Source organism: Mustela lutreola, chromosome 7 (assembly GCF_030435805.1).
Source record: "Mustela lutreola isolate mMusLut2 chromosome 7, mMusLut2.pri, whole genome shotgun sequence".
In the NCBI taxonomy this organism is placed as follows: Eukaryota; Metazoa; Chordata; class Mammalia; order Carnivora; family Mustelidae; genus Mustela; species Mustela lutreola.
Genome location: NC_081296.1, coordinates 78733279 through 78760418, shown reverse-complemented (window position 1 = coordinate 78760418; position 27140 = coordinate 78733279). Strand labels below are relative to the sequence as shown.

The window sequence follows — 27140 nt, the reverse complement described above, 5'->3', positions numbered from 1 at the left end:
ACTGAGCCACCCAAGTACCCTGAAAGAATGACAGTGTATATTTTTAAGACTCTTAATACATATAACCGTGATGTTCCTGAGAAAAGATAAGGCCATCTAGATGTCATCAGAGTCCTTTAAAATGAGCACTCAACAGCATGGGATCCTTTTTGTTTTCTGTAAGTTTGAAAAAATTTTAGCAAATATAAGTGCTCAAAACCAGTGTGGTATGTAAAATTTTATACTTGTTTTATTTTTATTGAGACAAATGGATTAAAAACTATGCTCCTCGGTGGTATTTTTGTCTCTTTTGCTCATTTTATTTCTTGAGATACAAGTATTTTGCTAATTAATTTTTGTGAGCTGCTTATATATCTAAAATATTGGCCTTCGATTTACTAGCAAATCTTCTTACACTTTTAAATTTAATCTGATTAACGTATTTTGGGGGCAGGAGGCACAATGTTAAAACCATCTAGATAGCCGTATCTATTATTGACATTTTCCTTGGCAATTCTTATTACCTGGCTGGCTCAGTCAATAGAGCACATGACTTTTAATCTCAGGGTTGTGAGTTCAAGCCCCATGCTGGGTGTAGAGATTACTTAAAAATAAAACTTTAAGAAATAGATATAGTTAAAAGGAGATGTTGAGAAATCTCTGCAATTTTATAAAAATGGGATTACACTTTTTAATCTAGGTATTTTCCATAGACACTGTGTGAATTTCTTGCTGTGGTATTATATATTTTGCCAAAAAAATCCCCACAAACCTCTTCTTAATATCCGCTTAGTATTTTAATATGTGCACATATTATAATCTATTTAGCCAAATCTATATTGCGGGACATTCAAGTTATTTTCAGCTTACTGATATAAAAATTTCTATAACAAACATTCTTTTTCATATAATTTTGGGTATCTTTGTAATTTTACCCTTAGGAAAGCCATTTCTATATCCAAGGTTATAGAATATTTTAAGGTTGTCGATATATTTTGCCAATTACCTTTTATAATGATGCCAATTTACACTCATCGTGAAATGTAAGAGAGCGCCCATTTCCTCTCTTCCTTATCAAACCTAAATACAGTAGTCCCCCCTTATCAACAGTTTCACTTACCCATGGGTCAGAAGCCAATGACCCTCCTCCTGACATATCATCAGACCAGTAGTAACCTAAAGCTGCACCACAATGCCTATGTCATTTAGCTCATTTCATCTCATCACCACAGTGCCTATGTCATTTAGCTCATTTCATCTCATCACTAGACATTTTATCATCTCACATTATCACAAAAAGTAGGGTGAGTACAGTACAATAAGATATTTTGAGAGAGAGAGAGAGAGAAAGAGAGAGACCACATTCATATAGCTTTTATTACACTATATTCTTCTAAGTGTTCTCTTTTATTATTAGTTATTATTGTTAATCTCTTCCTGTGCTTAACTTATAAATTAAACTTTATCATAGGTATGTATGCATAGGGGGAAATATAGTAAATGTATAATTCAGAGCTATCTGCCATCTAAGGTGTCTACTAGGAATCTTTGGGACATATAACCCATGGATTGGGGGAGCTACTGAATTTTAATTTTCAATTCTATATACAAACCTAATTTTTAACTATTAGTGAGCTAGTAAAATAAACATCTGTACCCCTTGGGTACCTGGCAGTCACAAACACAGATTCTCTCTTGAATAATGCATTTTCAACCCATGACTCGAAGGCTTCTCACTGCTAGCAAATGCACACACATGCACACACCCATGCATATATACAGTCACAAAACATAAGGAAACAGAAAAGCACCACCAAAATAAAAAAGCAGAGTCATACTCACAAGGATTTTAAAAATTGGAATTATAGATGTATTATACAAAATAAGTACCTTTAGAAGAATAATGGTTTAAAAAATAAGGAAAAAATATCTGACTGTAAAATGAACAGTTTGTTTTTTAAAGGGACCAAATGGAACTGATAGAGATTAAAAATGTAAAACTCAAAATTAAAAAACTCAGTGGGTAAGTTAAATGTTATAGGAGAGACAGGTGAGAAGAAAATAGGCAAGCTAAAGGAGAATTCCAAAGTGATGCCCAGCATGAGGCACAGAGAGACAAAGAAATTAAAAAAAAAAAAAAAGAGAGAGAGAGAGAGAGAAAATAGTTTATCTGACAAATGGGCTCACCAGAGTTCTGTATGGGGTGAAAGGGATGCAGAGGGAAAACATTCAAAAAGGTAGGTCTGAGAACTGAACAAAATTAAGGAGACCTAGAAATACTCAGATACAATGTAGGATTGGGGGGAAACATCCACACCTAAAAGAATTCTAGTGAGTCTATGATTTTATGCAGAATAGTAAAGACAAAATGATCTAAAGAGCAGCATAGAGAAAAGACAGAGTGACAGAGTACTAGCTAACATCTCAAATGCATCAAAGGAAACCCGAAGACTGGAGAATTATGCCTTCAAAAATGCTGTGAGAAAATAAATGAAATTAAAATAGTTTACTCAAGGAAATGGTCTTCCAAGGAAAACATTATTCCATGAGAGGACCTACAAAGTAAAAATTTGATTCTTTGAAGAGAATATCAAAATCGATAAACTTCTGGCAAGAAAAAAAGCAAAAGCAATAATATCAAAAATGAAAAAGGACCCATAGCTACAGGAAGTTTAAAAAATTGATAAGCAAATAATATAAACATCCCTCTGAACAACCATTAAACGATCAAAAGAAATTAAGCATGGTCTAAGTAAGTGGGAGATACAGTCTGGAACTTGACAAACATCCTCAAACTTACGTGAAAGAATAAAAGACTGTATAAACAACTGGATAGGGGAACCTCACTACCAGATCTGAAGTCTCTTTGTAAAGCTATTATACTATGGAATAGATTAATTGAATAATGTCCCAGACAGCAGATCAGTGAGAAAAGAACAAGCTTGCAAATGATACTGGAACAACTGATATCAAGATTAAAACAAACAAACAAACAAACATGAAAAGTATGTTCTATTGCAAACCAAACACAAAAATGAAAAAAGAAAGGTATTAAACAATTAAAAAATTGTGTGAACCTGGGGCGCCTGGGTGGCTCAGTCATTAAGCGTCTACTTTCAGCTCAGGGCGTGATCCCAAGGACCTGGGATCGAGCCCGAACTTGGGCTCCCTGCTCAGTGGGAACCCTGATGCAAGGCTTGATCCCAGGACCTTGGGATCATGACCTGAGCCAAAGGCAGACACTGAACTGAATGAACCACCCAGGCATATCAATGTTCTCCTCCTTAATTTTCAAACTCACTTTTTCCCCTTTGTGGGTCTTCATGGCTATGTTGATAGGAAAATAAGAAATCAGATAAGAAAAGATATTGATCTGATGCTATCTTACTTCCTAGGCCTAATTCATTTTTTTTTTTCAAAGAAAAATAAAGGTTTTAGGAAGGAAAAAAAAAGTTTTTAAGGAGTATAGACTGTTTAATTTAGAGGGAAGTTTTCCTAACAGACAAAATAATTGAAATGGCTTTAGTTGTACTGCTACTTAATGCTTTCATTTTATGCCATTTTAATATGGAACTTTTAATAAAAATCACTTGAAAAATAAAAACCCTGACACATAATTATTTTTTCTCCTTAATCTCCTTTAGGTTGCTGATGCCAAGTCTTTCTCAGGACCTTTTAATGTCTTGCCTGTGAAGACAAAATGGAGTAACATTGGCTTTCATATCCTTCTATTTGATCTGGAAAATCTTGTTGAACTTTTGCTGCCAACTCCAATCTGTGACGTTGACCCTTCTAATTCATTCTATGGTAGTGAGATCCTAAGAAGAGCCAAAAGCACAGTGGAGAAGAAAACACTGACGCTGAAAAGAAATAAAACTGCCTGTGGTTCTCTCTCAGCAGAAGTGCAAGCCAAGCCTTTTGGTGAGAACCCAGCCCAAGGAGATAATGCTGTCAAATTCTTAGAAGAAAGTGATGGCATTAAAAGGCAGAAGAAAACAAAGAACTCCAAAAAGATGCACCCGGAACCATCAAGAAAAATGGATGCCAGCATCACAATAGATGCAGCTAAATTGTTCCTATCTTGCTTTTTGCCATGGGGACTGGATAAAGAATTAGATAATCTCTGCATTAAGCATCTCAATATTTTAAAGCTTCAGGGTTCTGTTTCTTTAGGACTTGCTGCAAATGAAGACCGCTTCTCATTGATGCTGCCGGGGTGGGATGTATGCAGTGCTGAAACGAAAACAGACTATTCAAAAGTTAATTTATTTTCCAAAAAAGTTTTGGACTTGTCAAACAAGTACACGTCCACTCTTCCAAATCAGGTTGGAATGCCAAGAGGATTGGAGAATAATTGTAATTCTTTGCAAGAGTCGGACACTATAGTTTATTTACTGAGCAGACTATTTGTAGTTAATAAGTTAGTTAACATGCCTTTAGAGCTGGCATGTGGAACTGACAGGTAAGATATGCGTAAATATTTTGACTACTATTATTTGGGACATTAAAAGAATCATAATTACTTGCTGTATTTGGCTCTTTACCCTCCCTCCCTCCTCTTCTTCCTTCCTTTCTTCCTTTTTTCAGATCAAGAGTAAATATGCAACAGCTCCTTCAGCTCAAAAAACATTTAAGAAAAACTTCCTCTTAATTCTTTGGAATCAGAGAATAATTTGGGCAATTAATCTATATATTTAAAAATGTATTCATTCAAAAAATATCCATTGCTCTCATAATATGTACCAGGAAAATCCTAGTGCTGGGCGCTGAATGATTTAATAGATAGGTAGACCGAGAGATAGACGATAGTTTGATTCATACACACCTTGAAATCCATTTTACTTGCTGTGAATTAAATATGAACAAAGAACATTTAAGTAAATGCCAGTGATATTTCATATATCATCGGAGAAAGTTTTACAGTTTCATAGCCCAAGTCCCACCATTTAATTTATACTTTGTTGTACTAAGCTAGAGGTGGCAATCAGTAATTCATTTACAAAAAGTACAGTTGAATAAAAATAGCTCTTGTTTTTTGAATATTTAATATCTATTAGTCACCATGTAAGTACTTTACTTACCTGATATCACTTAATATGCAAGGCTGGCATATAGGTACTATTATTTTGCTCTTTTAAAGATGAGGATATTGAGTCTTATGGCGAAAAGGTATCAACTCCAAGATTAATTCAGCTTCTTAGAGGCTGATTCAAAGCTGAGCACCAGTCTAATTCCAGAGCCTGATTCATTACTAACCTTAACTCTGTGTGTCTGCCTTCTTCTATTGCTAAAATTCAGTATAGTTTTTCAGTCTGACATTAGAGGATTGAATTTACAATTTACAATTTATAGCATGTGCCCTTAGTCTACAGAAGAAATTTCTCATTTGATTCAAATGATTAAAAAAAAAAAAGAAAGAAAGAAAAAGACACATGAAATAAATAGAAAACACCAAAAGTAGGGTAAAGAAATGCGGAAAAATCTTGGTAGTATAGGTAAGTATTTTGGTGTTCAGAGTAAAGAGAGTAATTAGTGTGAGTGGAAACCATGGGAACGCTTTTACAGAAAGCACTTCCCACTATGTGGTGGTAAATGGTCCTTGACGTTTCTGTTCTGTGATAGGAGCTCAGTTCCAGGCACTGAACGGTCAGCACCATTCCTGCCCTCGGTGGGCCTACCCTTTGGTAGGAAGGCTCTGTGGATTATTTAGGATCTGATGTTATGCTTCCTTCCATTATAATGCAAGGTTTCCCATTTTCTGTTCTGTGACCCTATTATGGAGACATAGACTGGTAAAATTCTGTGGTTTTATACTAAATTTTTCTCTGTTTTCTTTTCATACATAATATGTATATGTAATACATATTATATATACACACACATATATATATACACATGTTTAAGTTTCATATAGCCTTCTTTTACTTTTCTCTTCTTCCTGTAACTAAGAAGATTACGAAGCACTGAACGTATGATAAGCAAAAAAATGCAGTCAGCCTGGAGCCTGAAAACCTGGGAATAAATCCTGCTTTTGATGTTTAACTAGCCATGTGTAGCTCTGGACAAGTCACTTACCCGCTCTGAGCCTTGCTTTCCTCATTTAGAAAATGAGGTTTGTGGGCTAGGCGGCCACTAAGATTTCTTCAAATTCTTGAAAACGTGGGTTGTTAACAAATTGTATCTGCCTAATCATGATCCCACAGAGCCAGTGAGGGACTTGGTTAATGTGTGATGGAGGTTTTCATTCTGAGTTGGCTGCAGATAGGGAGTTCAGGATGTGCAGGGTGTGTCTGGTGCCCTGAGGGGGGATCACAGGCTGTCAGCCTGCCTTCCGCTAAAAATTGCCACCATACATTAGTTAACTCTTTACGAAATTCTTCATTAAAAAAAAATTATTGAAAGAGTTGTCCGGATTAGAAACTGCTTCCAGAAATCAGTCACTTCAACTTGGATTTGCTGTTGGACAGCATGGCAATTTTTGGGAAATCAAAATAATGTGCATTGGATTTGTCCATTTCACTAACATTTCACTGTGGTTGTGAATGTGGAGAAATCCTTGTGGGCTTCACAATGGGGTGCATGACGTAACTACATTTTAAGGAAAGAGCCATCTGCCTATGACAATATCCCTGAACAGTACCTGAAAGTTGCTATGATTAAATCACTGGTCTGGAGTAGAACTCACCTTCCTCAGGTCCTTAGAGGACCTGTGGAGAACTGTGGCAGATGTCAACATATTAAGATTCAGAATATATTGCACTTACCACAAATTACATGACCTATCGTAGTGGAGCTCCTCCTGGAAAAGTGAGTCACAAAATAATTCTGGTAACCTAAAATTCAAAACTGGGATTAAGGTTTTAGGTAGGAACAAAGTGGGGAAATTTACCAAAGAGATTACTGTTGGAGAACATTGCTTAAAAAATAACCTATGTTCAGTTCCCAAATTTTTTAAAAGTGGTCATACACTCAAATCTTCAATTTATTTCTAAAAATACTTTTCATATATCTTTAATGATATCCTCTATTTTTCCTCCGACAGGTCTTTCAAAATGGAATCTGTGCACAACAAGGCAAAAAGTCCTGGGAATGAAGTTTTTACTATTTCAAGCTTCTGTGGTTACTTACGAAATGGTAAAGGACTTAGAGATACAAGTCTGATTTTTTTTTTTTTTCTCTATGAAATAGAATAACTGGCCCATCTACAACTGGGTCTCCTGCTACAGTTTGGAATGAGCAGTGTTTGCATTTATTGTTTGATTTAGTCTGCATTTCACATGGCTATACTTTTGTATTATATTTGAAATACATGTGATTTTTTATTAAAATGAATAGTGTTACAAGACATGTAATGTGATGAATTTTATCAAATGATCTTTGAAATGCCTGAAAGTCTGAAACTTTTTGGCAAAAGAAATATTTAGATATTAAATTAAGGTCACCTGTGATTTATGGGGAAGTTTATTACATCAGTATCTTTATTACCAAATAAGTGATTATTATATTAGAGAATTTTATAGCTTTTTCAGAAGGTTATATAATGATCCTTGAATTCTTCTGAGTAATAGTCTTGGTGTTTTGATTTTCTTTTGATGCCAGATAGCCAATTTATCCTCAAAACCTGCTTCTCTAAATCTTTGACATCTCAGTAAAGCAAATCTGCCCTTCTCGTGATTCAAGCCAAGAATTTTGGTGTCATTTTGACTCACCCCCCGACCTTTTTTTTTTTTTTTTTTTTTTTTTGTGCACCCACATCCAATCTTTTAGTAAATATATTGGTTCTCCCTTCAGAATATATCCCAGATTCTGTTTCTATTTACCCAGAGACCACACCCCAGAGCCTTCATCTCTCCTTGCCTCCTAACCTAACCACCCTTCGGCTCCTATTTCTCCTTCCTGTACTTTATTCACCATCAAGCAGTCAGAATGACCCATTGGAAACTAAGTCAGAACCTTATGCTTCTGCTTAAAACCTTTCACCTGCTTCTGTTCCGCTCTGAATAAAAGGCACAGTCTTTAGGAGAGCGTACAAGGCCCAGTATAATCTGGTTGTTCTGCCTTTTTTTTTTTTTAATATTTTATTTATTTATTTGACAGAGCAAGGGATCACAAGTAGGCAGAGAGACAGGCAGAGACGGAGAGGGAAGCAGGCTCCCCGCTGAGCAGAGAGCCTGAGGTGGGGCTTGATCCCAGGACCCTTGGATCATGACCTGAGCTGAAGGCAGAGGCTCAACCCAGTGAGCCACCGAGGCGCACCCTGTTCTGCTTCTGTCATTGCAACGACCACAACTCCCATCTGACGCCATCTCTTTGTACTTACTTACCCCTTGCTTCACGTGATCCAGCTACACCGGACCTTTTACTCTGACCCAAACAAGATGGGCAGGTCTTAGGGCCTTTGTGCTAGCTCTTCTCCTGCCTGGAATGCTCTTTCCTCAGATCACAGAGGTCAACCGGCTGCCTCCTGCCTCCATCTTACATCCTTGGTTCTTGCTTGGACCCCATTTTATCAATGAAGGTGCCCTCCTTTCTCCCCAGCACGCTCTGTCCCATTCCCTCCTTTACTGTTTTCCATAATTCTTTTCACTCTAATGTAATATATATCTTTTTTTTTTCATTTGCCATCTGTGTCCTGCTACTAAAGTGTAAGCTCCATGGGGGTTATTATTTTTTTATGACAGTTTTATTTACTGCTGTATCCCCAATTCCCAGAACAAAGCCTTCAAGGAATTAAGCAAATACCTTTGGATCCATGTGTGAATAGTAAATAGAATAATGGTTTTGGAAACAGATGGCTGAGGTTTAAGATCTAGTTCTAACACTTACCACTTGTACAGCTTTGGGCATGTCTTTTACTCCTTTAAACCTGTATTTACTACACTTGTAAAATGGGAATGAGATTTTAGACTTGATGAAGTTATGCATTATGCCATCGACACATTGAGATGCCCTGAATAATGGTCCATAGGGGCCTTCTCAAGGCTACTAAAAAGAATATTTGGAATATTTTAAACTGAGAGTTATTAATAGCTTCCAATTTTTGCGTGTCTAGTATATTCAAAGAATTATGCCATTGGCTTTACACATATTCTCTCTATATAGAAACAACCTTGCACAGTAGGAAGAACTATCTTGTTTTACCCTTCGGAAAACTGGGGCTCATGGAAATTAGATGATTCCACTCAGAGACAAAGAGCTGCTGAGCAGAGGGGCCAGGATTCCAGGCCAACTCTGGTCCCAAACCACTTGCTCTTTGCATTACATCAGCACACTTCTCAGGATCCCAACTAGTATTTTCTCTAAAAGGTCCCAGTCTGGGCTGCCTGCCTTCTCTTCAAGCCATAGCCCTTATTAGGGCATTTCTCCTTGTTTTTATTTTTTATAACATTGAGAAAAGGATTAGAGTTTAAAGCAGAATGTAAGTGATTTCTGCAGAGATGGAGAGAATTGCTAACCAGAGCCGTGGACTCCCCAGCATTTCCTCTGGCAGCCCCAACCAAAGTAGCAGGAGCAAGTTTACTACTGAATAGTCTCTCCTGTGTTTAGAGGCAAGGCTTGCAGCATTTAAGATTCACATAGATCCTAAGGAGCATGGTTTTGTGTTTTAGTAATTGGAAGACGGGAGGTGAAGGGAAAGGAGGGGTTCGCTTTATGCTATTAATTCAGTAAAGTCAAAGCCTGAATAAAATAATACTCTGAGGTGCTCATTCTAAAGAGTGGAGGAACCACTGCCCACTTTTGTCAGCAAAAATGGTGACTCAGTACTATTGGTAAGCCTGGGGTGTTTTCTTTTTATCTTTCTCTCTGATGTTGCAATTAATTCTTTAGTTCACTGACATGGCCAAGAAAAGTTGGCTCTCATTTCTACCTCATATTAAAATTTTAACATCACATTAAAGTGCACTGTGAAGTACCCCATGATGCCAGTAAGTAGCTAAAGTTAAGACCAATACTTAGCTTTGATGGTAGAGTCACAAGGTCAACAGAATGAGAGAGGAGGGGAAGGACAGAGATCAAAGGAAAATTTTCTCTTACCTGCTGTGCTCACAAAGAAATGGAAAATATGACTTCAAAATCGTAGTGCTCTATCATACTTACATGTTTTATGCACTGATCTTGGTCATTTCAAATTCACATCATATGTTCCATCAGGGAAAAATAACGATATTAATGAGTCAGAAGTTTCATATGTCTCTTTAATATTCTTAGTTCACATTATGTTTAATACTTTCTATCACATTTCCTTTGACCACTAATACATAAAATATATATATATAACATATAATATTTATAAAATATATATTTGTGCATATATATACACATATACTTATCTTTTAATATATAAAATGAAATTCAATGAAAAGCATACCGAACTAATACTAATTTAAAGAGTTGATGCCAGAATTTCGAACACATATTAATACATTCATTTAAATAGATGATTAGAGTAATTTTCCCTCCAATGCAAGCCGTCATCATTTTTCCTTATCTTAACTCCCACGATCTGGCACCTAGATAATATACTTTAGCCATCAGAAAGCCTTAATTGATCAATTTTTCATTTGGATGATTATATGTACATTTTCAATTAATGAAAAGGCACTTATTAAGTGCTTTTTTGAGTAGGGGGCTGCTGGACACTCTGTGGATCAATTTAAATAAACCAAGCCCTAGCTCACTCTTAAAATTTCACACTGAACATTAAGGCAAATAGATAGAAAGGACATTCAAAAGGGCAAATTTAAAAGAAACAATACATAACAAAATGAGTCAGATTAAAACATAAGTGCTAGATCTATTGATCAGAGTAGTATAATTGGGTAAGGACAAATCCAAGGAAGTCTTTATATGATTGCTGTGTGATAAATGCTAATTCATGGCAAGATAGTATGTCAGGATCTATTTGCATGAGGAAGGAATTGTAAAATTTGGCCATCTGTTTTGGGTGGGAACATTATTCATTGCACACTCTGTTGGCAAAAGTTATGAAGATGGGTTTAGGGTATAAAGATGAATTTGATTTGATGTGAATATATATTCGTATAATCATTAGAAATATAAATAAATTACTAAATGGTTCTTGGCTGGTTACACATGAAAATCATTGGGTATCACAGGGTATTCATTCCTGCCCTACCTTCTCCCGGGACCGATTAAATCAGAACCTCTGGTGTTTGTGGAGAAAATACCCCCCAGGTGACTCTAACATGGAGCCAGGGTTGAGGATCATTGGGTTGCATGCATGTTAATATTCTCAAGAACAAATGTGTTCTCTGTATTTCTAGGTAAGAATGAAGCCCATATACCTGAAGCTGACATTTCACTTTTGAAGCTCATTTCCTGTTGGAGAGACCAGTCTGTGCAGGTATGACATAGTATGTTCTTGAAGTTATTAGAACAGTTCCCTGCTGTGCCTTTCTATTCTGTGAGTGGTTCAGTCATACTCTCCTTATCCCGAGAGTACCCACAAGTGGCTACTGTTGTCCTCACAGAAAATTTCCTCCCCGGGCATTTCATTTAACAGGACAAATGCAGAGACTAATAATGAGGGGAAAAGTAGAGATGGACATATGCAAGGATGCACAGGATAGGGGGGATGAACCGGGGGCCTGAGGAAGGGATGTTTTCGTTGTTACCATACCTTATTGCCTATTGATGTTCCAGTTTGTGGCAGAATTGTCTATTATTTGATTTTAAAATACACCATGACATAAAAGGCCCTAGGCCTGGGAATTTGGTATGTGGACTTAGGAATTATTTTTCTGTCTCGAAAGTACCTCATCTATAAGCTGTTTGAGAGAATGGGTTTCTTTAAGGCCAAATTTAAGTCCTTCTATCTCTTTTAAAGCTTTTGTGGATCTTAAAAGCTTACTAGGTAGCTTTGTATATTGTACAATAAATATCTGTGTGTTGATTAGATGAATATTTATCGGGACTTTATTCTTTTTCATGAGCTTAATAAATGTCAAATTTTGCAAGACCAGCATAGCAATAATTCCAATTACAAATGCTTATTGAAAACAAAGAAAGTTAAGTCAGAACACACTGTGGGGCTGACACCACAAAACCAAATAAACACAGTTGGAATGGTTATTGAAACATGTTTCCATGGCCTGTGAGTTTCTACATGGTTTGCCACTAGCCTAGCCTCTTTATTCATCATTCTCCCTCCTGCTCTAACTAGCCACACTGACCTTTTTATTTCCAAAATACACAGTGCTCATTTCCACCTCAGGGCCTTACTGCTCTCTTGGGCTGGAATTCTAATTTTTCCATTCATTGTTTGAGTTTTACCTCAAAGGTCAACTCCTCCAAGAAGTCTTCCCTGATTACCCACCTCATGTTGTCACTACTCCATGCCTCCAGTCACTATGGCATTACCCAGTTTTATTTTCTTTGTTGCAGTTGCTTTTAATGGAAATGATAGTATTTGCTTTTTTGCTTGCTTATCTTCTGTCTTCTTGCTGTCATTGAAACTTGCTGAGAGCAGGGACTCAGTCCGTCTCACTCACCCCTCAATCACCAATGCCCAGAAAAGTAGTAATCATGGCAGCCTGTCAATAAATATTTAACAAATGAATGACTAGCTATGCAAAAGCCTCTGGGACTATCAAATAAACATTAGTACATTTTTATTTTTACCAGCGTGTTAGCAAACATCCTAAGAGTCTCTATTAAAGGTAAGATTTTTTTTTTCCCCCAGTAGCCTAAGAATTCCTCACCAAGGGAAAAAATCCTGAAGGAAAAGAATTCAACAGAAAATTTATCCTGAATTGCTCTAACTAAAGGCATTTTGCAGTTGTTCATTTGGCCTTCAAATAAATTTTAATGTGATTTGGACATGTTTGGACTAATGGACCTTTAAGGTTCTATGATTCTATGACCTTGTGTAAAAGTCTGGCAGGACGACAAATGTGACCAGAGCATTTATTACTCACTTTGTAGGAAGTCCAAGCATCAAAGTTCTCTCTTCTCTGCTGCTAACCGGATGAATAACTCTGGAAGATAGGTGTAGCTTGTTGATTCTTTTCCTCACTTGTAAAATGGGAATGAAAATTCCTTGGTCCTCTGGGAGCAACAGAGCCTCTTGTATTTTAATGCTTCATTAACCAATCCTCAAATTCCTTATAAAGCTGTTCATCTAAGCAGTTAGTCAAATCATGTTAAGCTGAATCTACTTCTTAATGTATTTTAGGTGGTAATGGAATGTTTCTGTCAAGTAGCAGAATCCTACCTCACAAAGTGAAGGGGGCTGGGGATAAGAATGTGTTAATTTTGCAGATGAATGAGTTCGTCTGGAGATTGCCTCTTTTGCTTCTAATGCATGTAATATGTCCCACAGAGAAATAAATGCTGAAAAAGCAACAGTAAGATTTTGGGGTTGCTCATTTGCGTGTTTCTGAAGCTTCATTAAAATTCCTTGGATTTTATAATCTAACACCAGTGGGTGAAATCATGACATCCAGGCCTCCAGGGACAAGTATTGCTTTCCCAGGAGATGCTGCAAAGATGTGAAAAGTCATTGTGGACCAAGTGTTGAGAAAATACTTTTCTTCTGGAAATTCTGGACACTGGAACCACAAGCAGTCCACAGGGGCTCTCGTGGAGTCTTCATAACGCTCTGTGCTATTTTACAGAACTTTGCTATGTCAAGGTTTTAGTAGAAAACCATTAAAATGTTTAGCTTGCCTATGGCATAGTAATACTTCTAGTAATAAGAATATGGCCCAGATTTGTGGCCGTCTCTTTCCAGCCAATGGATTTGTAAATCTTCACTTAAATCTCTGCACATTCTCTCATAAGAGTGTAATGCTTTGCACATCTGTCTTTTCAAAGAAAATTATTTCTGTGCATTTGGGAGACAGCTTTACAGCTGCACTGCTTTCAATTCTAGCTCATTATTAAATTCAAAAAGTTATATAATATATTGTCTAAAAATTTTATATTTTGTTGGGGAAAATTCTATCCCTACTAACTATCGCAAAATTTATCTACTGTATTTATATACTAAAGAGATTAAAGTATTGATAGTCAGAAATTATCAATAAATTCTACTTTCTACACTTTATTTTTTTAAGTACAGAATCTATTTCAATTCCATTAGCATTTATTTAGTACCCACTGTATACCAGATATTGTGATAGCATTATTACATGCTTATAAGATGTACCATCTGCTGGTGGATTGGAGCCATGCTGAGTATTGATTTCACACTGAGCACAAAGTGTGGGTTTGAGTTTGTTTCTAATTGAGTGAATGCCATTCAGTATTCGCTTTTAAGTTTTATGACTGAGTATCCTACTCATTATGGCTAATGTGTTTTATTCAGTTATTTCTGCTTCCTCTTATTTTTTTGATGATACTCATATTATTTACTCTTATAATATTAGTGACAAATATGTGAACAAGCTAGGAAGAGTAAAGGTACGTCGTCACTGACTTTACTAAGGGATGAGGATATAGAAACTTGGGAGGACATATACTAAAAAGGACATAGAATCAGCGGTCGGAAGGCCTGTTCATCACATCTATGAGATGTCCTGTCCCGGCTTCTTGATTTAAAAAAATGAAGATATTGGATTAGATGTCTATGACAAGCATTCCCTTCCCCCTCGACCCAATCATAGATCCTTGACTGAATGTGTACAATAATTGGAAGTCAAGCTTTGCAATATTTTTAAACTGTGTACAACCATGTACACATACACACAATTTATTTTTTTTAAATATATATATTTTATTTATTTATTTGGCAGACAGAGATCACAAGTAGGCAGAGAGGCAGGGGTGTGGGGGGGTAGGAACAGCTCCCCACAGAGCAGAGAGTCTGATGCTGTGCTCAATCCCAAGATGCTGGGATCATGACCCGAGCCAAAGGCAGAGGCTTTAACCCATTGAGTCACCCAGGTGCCCCAACATCCACACAATTTAGTGAGATTTATTGTTAAAGTCTTGTCTTCAGCTTTCTGTATTAAACCTGAATTTAAATCAAGTGTTTTTAGCTAAATAGTGCTTTCAAGCTAGACATTATTTGAGGAGCTAAACTTGACTTTAAGAAACAGTATAATATCTTCAAATTCATTTCCTTTATCTTCTGGCAGAAATGAAAGTACCTTAGGTGAAAGAATTAAGAACTCCTTTCAACTTTCCTTTTAGAATCTCTTGCGTTAGCAAAAGAACAGTGTGTTGGTCTGGGTTCCAGTGTTCAGTATCTGCATTTCAATTGTTTCAGATGCTAATTCTAGTGGATGGGAGTGGTACACTTTATGTGAAACCTATTTAAGTCCAAATTCCAGGCTCTCAACTTGATGGAAGACCCCAAGCATTTGTAATAATCTCCCCCCGCCCCCTGCCAAAATGATTAAAAAAAAAAAATCTTTATAGGTAACTGAAGCAATACAAGCTGTTCTTTTGGCGGAAGTTCAACAGCATATGAAGACGTTGAGTAAAACACTAGTAAACAGTCAACCAGTGTCCATGACAGAGGACGTTCACTGTGAGATGAAGCAGATCCTGCAGAAGACAGAAAGGACCAGGGGGAAGGAGATAGACTTACAGTGTACTACAGACTCCTGGCCTCTGCAAAGTAAGTACAAAATTTATTGACATGCACTTTCATCAGATCTTTTTCTACTACTTAGAGTACGTTCAGAATATGAGTTCACAATATATCATTTCTGCAAAAACTGAGCCAGGGCCCTGTTTCTGACCTATTTGGCTATCAATTTCTTCTTCTAATTCTCAAGTTTCTGATAAACCTTCTAAGTTCTATTATAATCAATGAATATTTTTTCTAGAACAAAAATCTGTATTGTTTACAAAAATATTTTTAAATTAAGTGAAGGAAAATGAAAACAAAATTGGGGCGCCTAGGTGGCTCAGTCGGTTAAGCATCTGCCTTTGGCTCAGATCATGATCCCAGGGTCCCAGGATCAAGCCCCAAGTCAGACTCCCTGATCTGCAGAAGCCTGCTCCTCCCTCTCTCACTCCCCCTGCTTGTGTTTCCTCTCTCACTGCCTCCTCTTTGTCAAATAAATAAAATTTTCTAAAAAAAAAAAAAATGAAAACAGGATTAACAGTAGCAGCTTAATGAGATATTTTAAGAATATCTTGATAATGATGGATCCTAAATTTGTTTCCACTTGATACCTTGGTAATAGCCATGTGCTGGATTTTTTTTTTTTTCTCTCCTAAAAATAAGAAATGTAGTAGAGACTAAAACTAAATTGATTTATAGGTGGACCACTTGATTTTGTAACAAATAAAATTTTATCATTGTAACTTCATAATGATAATGTTTATGGTCATGGCTAGCAGGTGAATCTCAATTTCTGCTATAAAATGTTATCTGATTTTTCAACCCATTAGCTGTGACTTAAAAAATAAAAAGGAGTAAGTACAAATTTGGTATTCAGCCTCACTAGGAAGCTTTTGATGAACAAGTTACTTTATGATTAAATATATATTTTCCTCAGAAAAACATGTTACAAATTTACATGTTCCAGGGTGTGAAAAGTTATTAGGTATTTCTTTTAGCTCTCAGAGAGAGATTTTCTTTTTTTTATTTGGGACTCAGAAAAATGTTGCTATATTTAAAATGTTAAATCCTAGAACAGAGGTCAATCTTAAAGATCTATTATATTTATTTCTTACTGTTTTTATAAGATCGTTTATTGGACAATACTATGTAGTGAGAGAGGATACGTTGCAGGGAAAGGCTTCATCGGTGAAGGCCAAAGATCAAAGTAGTTAGAATATTTCCTAATTCCAAGACAATCACTGAAGATGATAAATTCAATAAGCAATTTGATAAAGCTTAATGGCAATTTCAAGTCATTTGTTTGTCTGTTGTCCAGAAATTAGCTTTAATTATCTGGTAAATTCAACTGCCTGAAGGAGCTCCTTTTTGATCATATCACATAATTGTAGTTGTATTACACCTTTCAAGCAAGAAGAGAAAAATTCCTTTTTAAATGAATTTTCAGAGAGTGCATGTGGGTTCTTGATTCATTCGGTGAGGCACTGGTAGTGTCATTAATATGTTTCTTCCAGATCCCCAAAGACAGCTAGTGTCATTCATCATGTGTTAACTGTCATTAGGTGGCATTTATATGCTTTATCCCTAAGCTTGGGTGTCTACCTTATCCTTTGGCCCATAGCCTTCTTTTCTGGGTGAGAAATTCATGGCAGGTTATCAAGGTGAAACTTTTGATAACTTTTGCTATCACATGGCTTATCCGTTATTTGAAGTTTCACCAGATTGAGCCTTGTTCTGTTCCCAAATAATTTGTGGGTATAAGAAATATACTCTGGAATTTGGTCTTACTATGACTAAAGACATCTGGATTTTTAAGTTAGATATTAACTATCTTCAGATCATTACTGAATGGTCCTTGGCCAATGTTTAAAAAAAAATAGGGTTAATTTGTGATAACAGTTAGGATACAAAAATATTAAAGTCACTTTTATATATTAGTGGATATAATTTAGAATATTTTATTTAAAAGAAATGAAGATTCACAAAATTCTGAGCACATATTTTCATCAGAAATACTACCTGTAGGAAAATACTAACTACAATTACAATTAAGTGGAAACACATAATGTGCATTGAAAAGGAAAATTCCCGGGGCGCCTGGGTGGCTCAGTGGTTTGGGCTGCTGCCTTCGGCTCGGGTCATGATCTCAGGGTCCTGGGATCGAGCCCCGCATCGGGCTCTCTGCTCTGCAGGAAGCCTGCTTCTCTCTCTCTCTCTCTCTCTCTCTCTCTGCCTGCCTCTCTGCCTACTTGTGATCTCTGTCTGTCAAATAAATAAATAAAATCTTAAAAAAAAAAAAAAAAAGAAAAGGAAAATTCCCAAGAAATATTATGCTGGAAATTAACATTGTCTTTCTTTCCTTCTTTTTGGAAAAAAGCAAAAAAGCTAAACAAACAAAATCATTTTTTGAACTATTCGGAGAAACTTTATAAAATTGCAGGAAAAGTTTTGGACCTTTATTGAGTGGAATGTACTATATTACTTATTGGATTTTTAAAAAAATAAGCAAAAAGCCATTGTATTTATTTCACATGTCCTGATTCAAAAGTTAAGGGGACAGTAGAGATACTGTTCACTAGGTATGATTATTCCTCAAACTTTAAAAGCAGATTTACTTAGATCCAGTGTCACTGCAACCTATTGCCGAATATTCTTATGATAAATGGTTTATGTTCTTTTATTTTCAGGTCCTTGCTCATTTGTCCTCTGTGAGCACTCCTCCACCATTCTCCCCTCTAATTTCTTTTATTCTTTCTTGATTTCCTAGTGTCTTTTTTTTTTTAAAGATTGTATTTATTTATTCATTCGAGAGAGAGGCCATGAGTGGGCTCTTGCCACATGGGTTGGGGGGGGAGGGTAAGGATGGGGAAGGGGCAAAGGGAGAGAGAGAATCACAAGCCCAGTGAGCCTGAGATCATGACCTGACCCAAAATCAAAAGTTGGAAGCTTAACCCACTGAGCCACCCAGGTGCCCCTTGGTATCTTAGTTTCTTAATGCATCTTATTTGTAAATCGTTTGGAAAGTAACAGATGATGGCTTTATTATGTATGGATACTCATAAGCTTCTTTAATGCCAGAATGGAGTATATTTGGTTTATTAGCATTATTGTAATATGGCAGTAATAGGTTATAAGGAAAAATAGTAACAATAATTATTGCACTCTTAATACACTCCAGCTATAATAAATATATACTAAATATTTTATGATATACTAAATATTTTATGAATGTTTTCTCACTTTTTCCTTTAATTCTCACGTAATTCACATAAACCCTAACTCTCTTCCCAACATTTGAGTCATTTGTGTAAACAATTTTAGCTTTTTAAATGTCCATGTTTATGGAAATGAAGTTTCAGAGGAACACTGAAAATAACTACTTTCTGAAAAAGAGATTCCCATAGTGATACCTAGGCTTATCCTGAGAAATTGCCTCTGTACGCTTTTTGACATACTTTCTCAGACACATTAAAATAAACAGTATTTTTTTTTTTTTTTAATTTACTTGACAGGGAACACAAGTAGGCAGAGAGGCAGGCAGAGAGAGAGAAAGAGAGAGGAAGAAGCTGGCTCCCTGCTGAGCAGAGAGCCCGATGTGGGGCTTGATCCCAGGACCCTGGGATCATGACCAGAGCTGAAGGCAGGGGCTTTAACCAACTGAGCCACCCACGCACCCCAATAAACAGTATTTTTTAAAAAAGTCTATCCTTGTGCCAGCTATCTTCAGTGTCACTAGTGTGTCTATCTTGTACTTTGAGGCATTGTTTCCATTATTTTTTTCTTTTATTATTTATTATTACCTATTTCATATGGGTCATAGTGTTTTACAGTTTTGTTTTTGCTTTCTATTTATTTTTATTTTTTTATTATGTTCAATTAGCCCACATATAGCATTGTCCCATTTTTCAAAAATAAATGACGTGGGACTTGAAAGAGTTGACATGCTTTGTCTAGAGTCGCAAAATTAATAAAAACAGGGAGGCAAACCCAGATATTCTCTTAAGCACTGTGTTCTAATCCAGTAAACTGCATTTTCCATAGTGGCAGCATGGAGGAAATTTGCTCTAAGTCAGCATGATCTGAAAATTGAATAATTTATCGAGTGGTTTTCTTAGATTTTTATTCTCCTCTCATAAATCATACTTTCTATTACCAAAGAAAATGCAGAGTGTTCAATCATTGCCATCTCCGCCCTTATAATAAAGAAAATCACCAGGTTTCTTCAACTATTTGAACATGAGATGCATTTAGAAAGCAATGGAAGGAAATCAAGTGAAGTGAGAAAAGTAGTATAATGTGTGTTTGAAGTTTATAATTTTATATCTTACTTATTTTCAATGTTTTCACTTGTTACATTTCACAGCATGTATTTTATTTGAGGTCTTAATATCTGTGTATTGGTATTTTACAGCAGAGTGCTGATTTTTCTGACAGTTACATTGCTCTCTTCCTTCATTTCTTTAATAATAAATTGTAGAATTAACATTCACATTTGAAGCTAAGAGTCATTGCTTTAAAAATCAGCAGTGGTTTCTGTTATTAAAATGCATTTGAAAGTTACTTCCCCCTTTTTTTTTATGTTATTTGGATCAGTTTAAACAAGTGCTCTAAATTGTTCCATTAAATGAATTGGTTGAAATAGAAATGGAGGCTTTGTAGATAAAACTGTCACTTTGAAATTATTAGCTGAATTTAAATTCACGTTAAACTGTGTAGTTGTGAAGATGATGCATCATATGTGGGTATTGCAAATAATCTTTATTACATGAATCGTTTTCAAAGACTTATCTACAAAATTCAATAATGAAAATGTGCTCTTTGTTTAAGTAAAACCATGCATTTGCGGTAAATAAGGGAAATAAACATCCACTCAACAGAAAAATTTTCTGGTCCTGGTGCCCATTGGCAGAAGGACTGCATCGGGACAGGCTTCCATTGCCTGTTGAATTTCTTGGAAGGAAATCTGTCTAGTTGTGGAAAGGCTTTGAAACAGTTGACTACCTCGGAGGGAAACTTTCTTGATTATATTTATCTATAGTAAATGCATCTTCTACCCTCTGTGAGCTCTCCAGGTTAAATGAGAAGGCCAATGCATTCTTCTTTGTGGAAGCAGGAAAGTAGTGGGAGACACATCATTGAAAGCCTTGAGAGTCATAGCAAGGTCTTAGGCTTCTCTCTGAGCAAGATAGAAAATCATTTGCACAAACAGCAGGCACATATTTTAATGAGATATGTTGCCTACAGTTCAGAGGCCAAGGGTAGACAGAAGGAGATCAGTTGGGAGGCCATTATGCTAACTCAGATGATAGCAGCTTGGTACGGATATGGTGCTTTGGATGAAGTGATCAGAATCTGAATGTATTTTGAAGGTGTAACTTACACTATTTGTTGATTGATTAGATATGGATGAATAAGATAATGAAAATCTATACTTCTGTTTTTTCAAACAAAAGATAGTTGATACATGGGTCGACCCTGGTACCCTGACTTGATTCCTATGTCGAGTAGTGCAGTGTCACTCACGTATGATATTCCAGGAATGCCAAAGGAAAAGTGGAAAACCCATTTTACAGACAGCTGTCCCTGCTGTGTTCAGTTTTAAGTGTCTCTGCCTAGATGACCTACAGATTTTCATTTTTAATTTTAGCTAACCCTCAGAAAATGGACTAGGATTTTTTGCCAAGAAACCATGGATTGAAGATAATACTGGCAATGCAAGCTTAAGCAAATAAGATGTAAGTGGCATTGCCAAACTTATCTTAAGTTACATTAGGAGGTGTGCGTGTGCGTGTATTAAGGACTTTTTTTTGAAATTTCTATTTTTTCTATATATTTTATAAAGGGCCTCATGTTGGTATACTAATAAAATACATGTTTCAGAGAACCTTTCTGTTATTTTCTACAAGAAAGGATCCCAACCATAGCCCTTGGGTAGATTAAGCTAAGAGGACAGGTGTGATAAGCTTTCAGTTATTCAGGGTGGGTAAGTTGATATTGTCCATGGCACACTGTTCTTTCTCCAAGACTTTGAATAAATCTTCATGCATCTCTCCTCTATACTACTCCTCTGCCTCTATGTACTGGTCCAAGAGTTAGGGGTGCCACAGGGAATGAATTGGAAATCTCCAAATTAGCATTGGGGTAGCCATGAAGTGTGTCAGATGCCACAGAAGAGGCTGCAGGAGCACATCAAAGAGGCACCTGAGCCAGTCTTGAGGTCATAAAGTCTTCTTAGAAAAAAAAATGCCTAATCCAAGACCTGAAAGATGGACATGATTTAGCCAAGCAAAAAGTTGAAGTGGGAGAAGATAATTCTTTGCTAGGAGTACTAAAGCCAGTTATGCTTTTTCTTCCTCCCAAGAATCATCTGGTAAATACATGTATGAATGAGGAAACTGGACATTAGACAGAAACCCATGGGCCCTTAATTTCTTCTCTAGAAAACATCTGTGTCCTCTTTGAATCCCCTTGCTCCAATGCCTTCCTTTCCTAAGCCTCAGCCTTCCAGAATAAGGACAGTAATAATGACAAGAATACAGTTTAAACTGATATGGCTTAGTATGTTTATTTCCTTAAAGATTTTATTTTTTTATTTGAGAGAGAGAGAGCACGAGTGCGTGAGAAGGGGGGGGCAGAGGGGCAGGAAGACTCCTGCCAAGCAGTGTTCAGTCCCACCACCCTGAGATCATGACCTGAGAGGAAGTTAGACACTTAACTGACTGAGCCAGCTACCCAGGCTCCTCAAACTTAGTATGTTCTTTTTTTTTTTAATTTTTTAATTAACATATAATGTATTGTTAGCCCCAAGGGTACAGGTCTGTGAATCGCCAGCACTCACCATAGCACATACTCTCCCCAATGTCCATAACCCCACTACCCTCTCCCTACCCTCTCCCCCCGGCAGCCCTCAGTTTGTTTTGTGAGATTAAGAGTCTCTTATGGTTTGTCTCCCTCCCGATCCCATCTTGTTTCATTTATTCTTTTCCTACCCCCAAACCCCCAACCTTGCATCTCCACTTCCTCATATCAGGGAGATCATATGATAGTTGTCTTTCTCCGACTGACTTATTTCTCTAAGGCTTAGTATGTTCTAAGTGCTTCACATACCTCAAATTATTTAACCAAGACAACAGTTCCATGGGGATAGGTATTATTCTTATACCCATTTCCCTGATGGGAAAATAGACACGAAGAAGTGAAGTACCTTGCCCAAGATCTCCATACCAACAAACAGCAGAACCAGGAATCAAAAAAAGGCAGTCTAGCTTCAGAATTTGTGTTTTTTATCCCTACTTGGCTTTGCCTCCCACTTAACCACAATTCTCCCTCATTGTCTGTAAATTTGGCACATATTTACCAAGTGCTTCCTGTGTGACAGGGAGTCACAAGGCAGCAAAGATCCAGATATTTGGCAAAACAATGGAGAAAAGATTCTCATGAAGAAGTTAATCAGAAAATATCAAATAACTAAGTTCTACTAACCTTTGGGGTGTCACTGTAAGTTATTCTACTAAGATGTACTTAATACTAAAGACTTTTATTTGCAATATAAATTTATATAAATATAAGTTTTAGTGGTTAAAAAACAGAAGGTTTTACACCTGGAAACTAGAAATGCCAAATGGTAAATGCTAGAAATAAAAAGATTTCGTATAGATAGGAGCCCCTGACTGGCTCAGTCAGTGACTCTTGATCTCATGGTTGGGAGTTCGAGATCCATGTTGGGTGAAGATTTTACCTAAAAGTAAAATCTTTAAAAAAAATAAAAAGAAGAAGAAGAAGGAGATTTGGCATATACATATAGATTGAAAGGCGTAGAAGTTGGCAGCTAAGGGAGAAGAGAAGAGGACATACAGAATTTCATTGTTACAGATTAATTTGAATTACATACTTAGACAATCTTATGTAAATACCAAGGCATTCACATGTTAGATGAAGATGAATTTATTTATGATAAGCAAATCAATGATCTAACACCTAGAATACATTACATACCTTTCAAAAAACACAGTTGTCATTTGGGTGGACTATATGTCTTGTATTATTTTTAGCTTCCTATAAAATTGATGGAGAAATTTCATCATTTCCCTTTCCCCCGTATAAATTCTTGTGAACTTCCCCACTGCCTCTGCCCTCTCTGTATCATCCTCAAGATTGCATTGCCTTAGAAAGACTGATAGAGTTCACTGTTCTTTTTCCAAAAGTAGTTTCATCTTTCACGGAGATTGAGATTGATGCTTTTCATCTTGGCATATGAACTAGAGTATTTCGTTGTCTTTTTTCCTCATGAGCAATCAGAATGCCAACCTGGCCCGATTGCACACAGACGGTAGCATCAAGGAATTGAGTTAAATATTTCCTTGGTAACAGTTGTGCAGGCACCACTTTATTGATTATTGTCTGCATACCCATTTAAATTTATTGACAAAGAGAAAGTGATCTAGATTCTGTTGCTGAAATCGATGTGTTTTCTACTATTGTTCTCCCAAGCTCAGACTGGCCTGCCAACACTGACCCCCTCAAGGACAGGGGTCGGGTCTATTTATCTTTTTCCTCCCATCCCCTAGGATTGGTGCTTTACCTAGTAGCTGGTAATAAGTGTTTATTGAGTGGATGGATGTATGGATGGACCGCGGGATAGCTTGTACTAAAGATTCAGCCAACTCCTAATTAGTAAGAGAAAGAGAGGACAAGGAAAATCAGCTGATTGCATTTCTTTAGCAGCTGGACATATATAGTCTTGAATATCCACTGAAATTGTGGCTCACAAGAAATTAAAAATAGAAACATGAACGAATCTAATTTGTAACCACCCAGAACTCTGCTCTTTCCTGCTGGTTGATTGCTTGAGTCTCCACTACTCATTTTGTCATAATCTGATTTCAGTCTGATGTTTTTAGAGGGCCCCAAGCCTCGCCTGAAACGTGTTGGCTTGTTCCTCATTCTGCTACAGCTTCTCCATGGGAGGATTTAAGGAACTGCCTCAAACACTATTTCCTCTATATTTGGATTCACACCCTGGGTTCTGACTTGCCTGCCTCTCTTGGGACTTCTGGCTCACTCCTGTTCACTTGGAGCCAGTGCCCTTTGCTGCTAAATGGGGGCCCTTTTGACAACCTGTTGAGCTGGGTCAGCCTCCTCCCTATTGATTCCATTCCTGAGCCTGGGATGTGGTATTATAGGAGTTTCTCCATCAAATCCAATCCCCCTACACCCAATATGGATATGCATCCCTAGTTCTGGGGGGGAAAAATGGTACTACTAAATTCTTTGAGATAAAAACAAAACAAAACAGGGATTTAGTCAGCCTTGTATTCTCAGCAGATAGCATGATATCTGGCCCATGCCAAGGCAATCTTCCTAGAGTGGTGGTTGAAGAAAAAATTAACCATTCTTCTCTTCATGCCATTGGAATATCCCATTCAATCAGAATGTCATTCACTTTAGGGGGTATAGCTCAGTGGTAAAGCATTTGACTGCAGAATGTCATTCATTTTGCTGGCAGGAGCCTTATTTTTCCTTATTATTTTTATTTATTTATTTATTTTGGACCTGTACTTTTTTAAAGATTTTTTTTTTTTAATTTATCTGACACACAGTGAGAAAGAGAGATGTAGGCAGAGAGGCAGGTAGAGAGAGAGGAGGAAGCAAGCTCCCTGCTGAGCAGAGAGCCCAATGTGGGGCTCCATCCCAGGACCCCAAGATTATGACCTGGGCTGAAGGCAGAGGCTTAACCTACTGAGCCACCCAGGTGCCCCTGGACCTGTACTTTCTAAAAATTTTTTAAATTTTTTATTAACATATAATGTATTATTAGCCCCAGGGTTATAGGTCTATGAATCGTCAGGCTTACACACTTACCAGCATTCACCATAGCACACACCCTCCCCAATGTCCATAACCCAACTACCCTTTCTCTACCCTCCTCCCCCACTTATTTTTCCATTTTAACTCATCAATGTATCTGCCCAATTTTCAATCTTGGAACAACTTGCATAATTTTAAAACATCTCTTATTAAGCACTTATTATGTCTAAGGTTCAATGGAAGGTACTGAAATTTTCAATTACATTGCCTTTTTATACTTCTTGTATATCCTTCTTAAATATTGTATATCATCTGGCGCTCTAATTGTTTGTTATTTGCCTTTCTTTCCCACCTCTGTGAACTCCTTGAGGGCAAAAGTTGGAACTTATTAATCTTGTGTGCCAAGCTGCTAATGTACCACGTGGGGCATGATGGGTGCTCATTAAATGTTTGTTGCCTGAGTGAGCAGATGAATGATAAATGACAGTGACAGACATGTATTAAAGAACTAGTCTGGGCAGAATGGAAGAAATGCTAAATAATATGTAAATATCTGTAGGTAGGAAGAGAATGAAAAAGATCATTATAGGGCTGATTTTTTTTCTAAAGTGTTAATTCAGAGGCATTTCTTCAAGTTTACCTATTTAAAATAGTTAAGGAATAATTTATCTGTCTAGGAAGCTCCTGGAAAAATTAATGCTGACAGATGTTTGAAGGCAACAACAACAAGTCAGAATACTTCGTTTTCAACCCATGAGGATAAGCTACAAGAAATGAAAGAAGAGCTGTTACCTTTTTTGCCACTCTTTTACCCATTATAGGTGAACATGGATTTTTTATGTCTATGCAGGAACACCAGTCTTACTCAGGAATATATGTTTGGTAGTGTTATCAGTGACATGGGGGTCTGAATGGATTTTCATGGCAAAGATATCGACAACGACAGCAGCCAGATTTGTCCATTTCTTGATATACAGGGTTAGTGGCCATCCTAGAATATTCAGGGTATATTGAAAATTTTGAAGATCTCTATGTGTAAAATAAAGTTAAGATTCTGGGCTCAGGAAATTATAAACAGGGCTTTAGTTTCATGAATGTCCAGTTGAATATGTGGAAATCATGCGAAATGTCGGGATAATTTTTCATGGTGAAGGACTGTCCTGAGCACGGCAAGACTTCTGGCATTTCTGGTCCCTTCCCACTAAATGCCAGTATCTTCACAGCGGGAAACCAGATGTTCCTTGACTCAACAATTTCCAAAGCCTTCCCCTAGGGGGCAGTACCAACCCTGCTGAGATCCATTGCCTTCTGGAAAGGGATTCTTAGACATTCTGAGGCTTTTCTTGTTTTTGTCCTTCCCCTCTTATAAAAGTGCACAGAGAGATAAAACCAAATAAGTAAACCTAAACTAATTAAAGATGTTCCTTTCTTGGATTCCTCATGTTTGTTCCTTCCTTTCCTCCATCCATGTCGTTTATACTTCTCAGTCTCTGTAGTAAATCATCTGATTGCAGTTCTGTCTCCTCCATTAGAAAAAAAAAGCTTCTTGTCCAATTCTTTCACTTTTATCTGTGTGTCCTCCAAGCTTGGCTCTGGGCCTGGCATAGAGTCAATTTGTTGACTGATTAAATGAAGAATGTGTCTTACTGAGCTACTAAGCATTCTCCAAAGAAGTCATCAAAGAAAAATCCAAAAATTTACATTGAAATTATTTCACAATACAAAATAAACAGAGTTTATCTCAGAATTTAAAAATTAGGTAAACTAGGGGAACCTGGCTGGCTCAGTTGATGGAGCATGTGACTCTTGATCTTGA

At 36.9% G+C, this 27140-nt stretch overlaps 1 protein-coding gene across 3 annotated transcripts in view; it reads left to right on the top strand.

The window, feature by feature from the left end:
* WDR72 (WD repeat domain 72) overlaps positions 1 to 27140 on the top strand; it is a 216681-nt gene that overhangs the window by 120313 nt on the left and 69228 nt on the right. For all 3 annotated transcript variants that reach the window (XM_059181600.1, XM_059181599.1, XM_059181598.1), the window contains 4 exons: positions 3624 to 4441; positions 7022 to 7113; positions 11265 to 11344; positions 15364 to 15565. In XM_059181600.1, coding sequence (XP_059037583.1) covers positions 3624 to 4441; positions 7022 to 7113; positions 11265 to 11344; positions 15364 to 15565 — 1192 coding nt within the window. The remainder of the gene's footprint in view (positions 1 to 3623; positions 4442 to 7021; positions 7114 to 11264; positions 11345 to 15363; positions 15566 to 27140) is intronic.